The sequence below is a fragment of the Pecten maximus genome, chromosome 13, assembly GCF_902652985.1.
Source record: "Pecten maximus chromosome 13, xPecMax1.1, whole genome shotgun sequence".
Taxonomy (NCBI): domain Eukaryota; kingdom Metazoa; phylum Mollusca; class Bivalvia; order Pectinida; family Pectinidae; genus Pecten; species Pecten maximus.
Window position 1 is genome coordinate 27,830,645 of NC_047027.1, and position 8,368 is coordinate 27,839,012.

General features: G+C 33.7%; 1 protein-coding gene across 1 annotated transcript; it reads right to left on the bottom strand.

The window, feature by feature from the left end:
• Positions 1-1,414: 1,414 nt before the first annotated feature.
• Positions 1,415-7,842, bottom strand: LOC117340601 (hemicentin-1-like). Its single transcript, XM_033902365.1, has 5 exons — positions 7,824-7,842; positions 4,849-5,103; positions 4,094-4,375; positions 2,867-3,193; positions 1,415-2,127 (listed from the first exon to the last, which is right to left on the bottom strand). Exons 1-5 carry the CDS (start codon positions 7,840-7,842, stop codon positions 1,796-1,798), a joined length of 1,215 nt encoding a protein of 404 aa, XP_033758256.1. The 3' UTR covers positions 1,415-1,795.
• Positions 7,843-8,368: the final 526 nt, after the last annotated feature.

The window sequence follows — 8,368 nt, forward strand, 5'->3', positions numbered from 1 at the left end:
TTTTTAAAAAAAATTTTTTTTAAAAAAACCTTTACCAAAAACCCCCTTTTTCCAAACCCAAAAAAACCCTTTTTAAAAATTTTTTTTAAAAATTTTCCCCCAAACCCCAATTTTTTCCCAAAAAACCCCCCTTTTTTTAAAAATTTTTTTTTAAATTTTTTTTCCCCCCCCAATTTTTCCTTTTTAAAAAAAAAAATTTTTTTTTAAAAAAACGGAAAAAACCCTTTAAAAAAATTTAAAAAAAGGGGGGGAAAAACCCCTTTTTTTTGGGGAATTTAAAAAAAAAAATTTTTTTTAAAAAAAAAATTTTTTGGGGTTTTTTTTTAAAAAATTTTAAAAAAAAAAAAAAAAAGGGGGGCCCCCTTTCCCCCAAAAAATTTAAAAAAAAACCCGAAAGGAGTTTTTAAAAATTTATTTTTTAAAAAAAAATTTTTTTGGGTTTTTTTTTTAAAAAAAATTTTTTAAAAATTTTTTAAAAAAAGTTTTTTTAAAAATTTTTTTAAAAATTTTTAAAAAAAAATTTAAAAATTTTTTTGTGGGTTTTTAAAAAAATTTTAAATTAAAGGTTTTTGGGGGGGGAAAAATTTAAAAGGGAAAAAATTTTTTGTTTAAAACCCCCTTTTAAAAAAAAATTTTTTTAAAATTTTATTTTAAAAAATTTTTAAACGGGAAGGGGGAAAAAAAATTTTATTATTTTTTTTAAAAAAAATTTTTTTTTTTTTTTTTTTAAAAAAAAAAAATTTTTTTTAGTTTTTTAAAAAAAAAAAGGGGGAAAATTTTTTAAAAAAAAAAAAAAAATTTTTTTTTTAAACCCTTTTTTAAAAAAAATTTTTTTTTAAAAAATTTTTTTAAAAAAAATTTTTTTTTTTTTCCCCCCGGGAAAAAGGGGAAAAATTTTTCCCCCTTTAAAAATTTTTAAAAAAGGAAAAAATTTTTTTTTTTTTCCCCCCCCCGGGTTTTTTTTTAAAAAATTTTTTAAAAAATTTTTAAAAAACCCCGGAAAAAAAAAATTTAAAAACCCCCCAACCTTTTAAAATTTTTTAAAAACCCCCCTGTTTTCCCCTTTTTCCCAAAAAAGGGGGAAAAACCCCTTTAAAAAAAAAAGGGGGCCCTTTTTGGGGAAAATTTTTAAAAAAATTTTTTTTTTGGGGGGGGGGAAAAAAAAAAAATTTTCTGCCCCGGGGTTTTTTCCCCCCTTTTGGGGAAAAAGGGGTTTTTTTTTAAAAAAAAAAAAAACCCAAAAACCAAAAAAACCCCAAAAAAGGGGGGGGGAAAAAAATTTAAAAAAAAAAACCCCCCTTTTCCCCCCAAAAACCTTTAAAAAACTTTTTTTTTTTTAAAAATTTTTAAATTTTAAAAAAAAAAAGTTTTTTTCTTTTGGGGACATGCATAAAAGGAAGATCCAGTCTATTAATAGATTTCCAATTACACATATACAAATAAGAAACTCATTTACGTATAAATCTGGAGCATAATACGAGATATGTTTATCACTTTAAACAGTTTCTTTTATATTTCAATTTAATTTATCCATCTGTTGTTTCCACTTTCATATTTCATATATGTTTGATGCGTTCTTAGTCTGGTTCTTTACTTACGTGATAAGTTGGGTCGTCATTTAGATGTAATGAAATATCAGGAAATGAACTATACACAGTGATCTGTTCTTTAAGCCGACCTTAGTGAGAAATAATTTTATCAGAGAATAATTATTCTCAAAATTATAAAAGTGTATAAGCACTGACGATCGACAAATCAGAGACAAAATGATTGGGATAACCCACAATCCACTACGTTATAATGGTTTACTGAAAAATCGATCACCTTGTGTTGTACAGTTAACTTCCTGGACCAAAGATGAGTTCCCAAATTCATTAACAGCATATACAGTAAAGAAATGCTTTGTGTCAGCTGTCAGACCTGTAACTGTTATAGTAACACTTTGGCCACGTCCTGGGTCAGACTGGTTAATATTTCTATCAATCAGTATGCTGCTCTGTGTATCTGTCCGTATACCAACTATAAATGTTTGACTAGACCCGCCATTGAATCCGGATGTCCAACTCAGCGTAGCTCGATCTTCAAAAGGGCACATAGCTAAACCCCCATACGGAGGGTCTGGTTTTCCTACAGAAGAAATTTGAAAATAGAGACAAAGTGACCTTAACTGTCACCGAGTTATACATATATACTGACTTTTTTGCCAAACAATGTTGTTTTTAATAATATAATCCCAATGTTATACACAATACAACTGACTGATCTAATATTTAGCATGCGGATATCAGACATGAGAGTCAGGGTAACACAAGGAAAATACACCTAAACTGACACTTTTTGACCCCGTACCAAACCGTTAGAATATACATCCAAAATATGTTTGGTTTTCAACTGATAATGATATTGACCACATATACCAGAAATTTTGAGATACGTATTCGACCTCATTTACAATTAGTGGCATTCGTTGCCAAAATGTTTATTTGTAAAGAAGATTGACGTACACACCCTGAGAATAGACAAAGGCTATGTCTGCTGAAGAACAATTTCTACATGTCTGTCAGTTTGATCCGTTTTGGCCCCGCCTACGATGACTAATTCTAGTCAAATACTTTGCAATGAACATCTTAATAAAAAAAGAAAAAGGATGTCGTAATACTGCAATTGTTTCCCAATAGAATCCTCGCTTTGTTTGATTAATTTGTAATGCAGTTAGTTTTTCCGTGTCGTCTGTGGAAATGGTGAAGCAATCACGTCATGTTTTCTAGAGGTGCAACATTTAGGAAACAGTGCGGTAAAAGGAGAGTTCGGCGCAACCTTTAAATGTTCTACATTAAATCACAATAATAATATTATATGTATTCACCTTTTGCTGCAGCAGTAAAACTGAGCGTATCGCTGCCCTGACTGTTCGTCGCCGTTACATTGTAGACACCAAACCAGGACGCTTGTATATTCTTCCGTGTCCCGACTGATACGGCAGACAGATTTGTCACTGTGAACATATCTTGAATATCAAAATTGTCTCTGCCATTGACAAGATTTGTAACACCCATGCCTGGTGATGTTTCGAACGACCAAGAAAATGTTGGTTGCGGATTCGAGAGGAACATGGCATTCATGACTAAAATCTCAGCCGTTGCTAATCCAAAATCGTTATTAAGTTTAACTCTGGGGTCCTGCCGTGGTTCACCTATAATACACACGGTAAATGAAAACAAAAAATAGATAGAAAACAAAACATTTTAATAAATTCATGAACATTTTATGGAAAAAACCTGCCGGTAGCCATAGCGCATGAAACATATTCCTCAAATGTTAAAATCAAACAAACTGGCATTCACCTTGGATATCTGATTAACCTTAACATGTGACATTGAAACTTTGAACTGTACTGAAGATTAAAAATTGTGAAGCCCCATTGACTAGTTCTATAGCTTATTAAGAGAAAATAATTCGTTTTAAAAAATAATCATGTGATACATTCACAAACGATTTACATGACAGTCACTGAACATGTTAATTTTGAAATGGACACCATTTCCTCTAATCAATGATCAAATGTACAATACTTGTTAGCTTTGCAATTACTAGACTGTAGGCGTACGGATATTCGTGTAGCACATTAAACTTCAGTGTACAGACTCAAACCTGCTATGATAGCACTGCCTTGTCTAATCCCACACATCGTCGGTACCCACTCATTCTGTCCTCACTTGGTCAATTGATCCGTAGGAACACTTACCCAAAAAAACTATCTTATCTTATTCCAGTAATTAATTATATCTTTAAGTTAGAAATTGGTTTTTGAATGATCACACGAAATACAGCCCTTACTCTTTAATAATGAGAAAGATATTGCCCTGAACATCTTATTAACACTAAAAGATATATTTTTGTATAAAGGCGTGACGCTGAAAGACTAATTAAGCATATACAAATGCGTACTAACTAAATCATCGCCATGTACGGGTGATAGTTTCAGCAATGTCCACTAACACGTAAGTGGGAACAGTGCAAATAATACACAAATGTATATACGTAACATGTTTGTGATTGTTTGCGTAATAATTTACCTTTTTCACAAACTTACACAGAACATTGATGAGTATATCCCTGGTAACCGCTGTGGTAGAGACACTGTTTCTGACAGAACAGGTGTAGAGTCCGGTGTCCAGACAGTCAGCGTTAGTCAGGGTGTAGGTACTCTCCAGGACGTCTGGGGTGGTCAGTAGAACTTTGTTGTTGGCTTTATAGAACCACTGTATTGTGGACGGAGGGAAACTCTCAACCGAACACACCAGCGACTTGGGTCCATTTTCAGCCACGTCAAAATCACCGTCAGTGTAATCTAGACTGAGAATTCGTGGTGGAACTGAAATACAGACACATCTTATAATTAAATCATTTTGATATGAATGGAATTAAAAACATCTCAGATTTATAAGTAAAAGCGACTTTCTAATTCAAAACAAGATCTGCGCAAATTTGTATATCTCGCTGCTACAATGTATGGATGCGGGTATGTGTGTTCCAAATAATACAAAACTTTAAAAAAAGTTTTAGAGTAAAAAGATACACATGATTCCGGTAAATCAGATATTACTTTTTTATGCTAAACAATAACAACGCAAAATACTTTAGGACTCGTCGATTCTAGTTTGAATCTCAAAAGTTACAGAGTCTGCTAAACAAATATGCTGATTTATATCTTTTACAAATGATACAATGTACATTGTACGGGAATGAAAACAAAAGAATTGTTGACATACTCTTGAAGAATCGTCACTAACATTAAAATAAGATATATTTTGGCGTAATACAATTTAAAATAATAACAAATCTTACATCTGACAATAAGGTTCCAAGTCTTTATTCCCTGACTGACAGTGTTTCTGGCTGTACAAGTGTATTGTCCGGCGTTGGTCCTCGTGGCCACAGACAGACTCAGTGGGTTTGTGTAATATGTACCTGATCTAGACCAGGTGTAGGTACACGCTGGTCTACAGTCGGCGGAACACCTGACATCTGAGATGGTCTGATTCTCAATAATGTCTACACTGTCAAACTGTGGATCAAACACAGCACTGTATCCTGGTCCATCTGAGGAATTTAAGCAATTTGGCTAAGTTAATTATAATTGGACACTGATATTTAATCAAGCAAAAATTATGTGACAAGTATGATACACGTGTTGCATTGTTTTAAACATTTTTTTATTAACAAGTACACAGACAGAGTTATGATATTTATTTGACGATTCGTAAGTAATTCATTTATTTATTCTCCGCGTTCAGAAATATATATACCGAAAAAGCATTGTCTTATTGGAGTAAATCAAAGATTGTTCTTAGATTAGGATAAATGTAACAAGTTGCCTAGTTGATAAATATCGATACATATTTGACTTGATATACTCTTTTTAAAATAAATTATAAGGTCTCTTTAGTAAATGACTGTTTACTAAAATATGTAGTGCCTTAAATAATATCTATGTTTAGATTTTATTAGTATCTATTCTACCACGTATGTTATGCAACGCCAGTTTTGATTGGTTTAAAACCGTGTGTGATTTGCTAGTAATCCACTTTCGTGTCAAAATAAATTACAAGGTTTCCCTGGCTTTATTTGCCGTTTTTCTATTAGGAAGCGGTAGATCTCAGAACTAAACAGTACAGTACATTGTAGAATAGAAATAATCAACTTTGACTCGTGTATTGTTGCAGGATATAAAACTCGACTCAGATATCTTGCAATTCCTGCGGCCTTCGTTATTGATTTAATTGCAAAATATCCGCGTTGTATATCCTGCAACAATACACGAATCATCGTTAATTATTTCTGAAATTAAACAAACATAGTATAATACTTACATTGTACAGTAACACTGGTTATTATAGTCGACTCCCCGACAACATTCCTAGCAGTACACCTGTACGTCCCGTGTTCTGATCTGTCCAGTTGTCCCAGTGACAACACAGGTGAGACAGTAAAGTTAGTGTTGTCCGGTCGTGTCCAGACAAAGGTACAGTCAGGTCTACAGTCGGCTATACAGGTGATGCCAAGTAACGTGTCCCCCTCTGTCCTTGTGTAGGTAGTGTCGGACGGAGACAAAGCTATTGATGTAGCCGGACCGTCTACAAACATTAACTGTTTTCATTGTCTTCGATATGTAGATTTCAAAATATCAAAATATTAGCCAAGGGAGTAAAATGTACTTGGTGTTACTGAATATACTGTTAGATATTCGGTTTATTACAATTGATAGCAAACTATACCGGGGCAGGTCAATCATTTCCAGAATTCATTGCGGCCCACTGTCAACGACTCAGAAATGTACGCCAAATACTGAAGTTTTATGTGTGTAATCTTTTATGATGACGTCGTGTAAATGACGGAGAGCTATAGGCCAAGCTTTTTTTTTTTTTTTTTCCATTTTCTTTTGAAAGTGGCGTTCTGGTTTGTCAAATACTAGTGAATAATATCAGAAAAAAAAACTGTTTTACGTACATGATAATTAAGTTATTCGTACAAGATATAAAATTGTACACAATTACTCACAGCCTACACCACTGCGCCCTGATACCCCGATATGATTGTCTATAAGATGATATTAATACCTGAATCATGATGTATTGACATACACATATTACATATATTCAGCACAGTACAAATACGACAGGAAATTCTCTAGTTAGACCCCGATCGCCAACAGTGTATTTTGTTTTACTATATTAATGGTACTTGAGCACATCCACATATGGATTGGTGTGAAGGTAGCGGTGGGTTTCAAGGGGGTTATATTAAATATACATACGGAGTGTAGCGAGAGCGGTATTCTCCCCGGGTTTAATACGTTGGTCCCGGTGCTCAGACTTTTCAGTGAATCTGTTTTTTCATTATGCTTTTGTTTAAAAGTGAAAGCAAATAATAGCATTGTAAAGTTTTGTTCGATTTTTTTGTGAATTATACATTTATATATTTCTGGTATATTATACGTGAATGTCTTGTATATACCATGTACGAGTGCCTAGAGCTGGAAGGTTATGGAATGCAATGCATTTGTTGTTGGTGTAGCGATTTTCAGAACATGGTTGCAATCGATTGGATATATCAAGAATCCAGATTAAATTCAAACATGAAATGACTAAAATGAGAAAAAAATTGTCTTTATAAGTATTACAAATGTTTAATCACACCAATTATTTTAACAGAGTTGCGCGACACCCACTCTTTGTAGCATTTTTTTTGGTTCGTTGTTAGGAAAATTCGTTTATGGGGGGTCGGTTCCGAGTCCGTGGGATTCTTAAAGACCACTGTATGATAATAAACTATAACTATACGTGTATGTAAATAAAATGAATTTATCTAGATACACTTATTGTAGTACAGGTTGTGACGCTGGATATAGAAACATATCGTCCCGTCTGAATACCCGATTGTTGCAGTTCAGCAATTCTTAAAACAATGGGATAATCATTAAAATTTTACAAAAAAGTAACCGAAATGCAAATTTTTTTTTCTCTGAGAACATTTTTAAGCCTATGGTTTACTGAATTATACAATGATTATTATGCGTTTTCGACTAAAATTAATTATACAAACTCATCATCATCCGAAGATACCCGCATCATCGCGATTGTGACATTCTCAGTAACAGTCATCATGCCAAAACTTCCGATGTTAGTATCAGCTTAGTTACATCAATTATGACTTTCCCATCGCTTCATATAACATTTATATTGAACCAACTATCGATACGCTTATCTAGAATATCATATAAAGTTGAAGAACATTGATAATTCACATCACTTAATTCTCGCCGTTTCCGCCCTCCGCCATATTGGATGTGGGTAACTACAGTTACTCGCATCAGGATATCCCATGTGAGTTTATTTCTGCATAACACTTTCATGCTATTTTAGCGCCGTACTGACCCGATATGGCACCGTTAGACCATTCTACGTGTACCGTACACGGCTACGCGACCAACCGGGAATGTCTGTAATGTTATAGGGACACAGTGACTTACGGAAGGTCTATGGTGGAGCACGGCAGTACCACCGTACACAACCGTGTTATTGCCGTATACGTACTAGGACTGATGTAATCCGTAGTATATCAGGACAAACCATCGTAATACCGTAGTGGTACCGTATTGCTATTGGCTGTACCTTGGGGCTCCGTACTTATCCGGAGTGATTCGTAGTGTTAACTGTAGTGTTAATCGTACCGGTATTATTTAGCATGTCGTGTTTTGTGCTCAGATAAAAAAATCAAGCCATCAGTTAAGCCATCTTTTAGTCTAAAGTCAAGACGAGAAGCACACATACATGTATACAGTATACAGAACAAACCAGTCGATAAC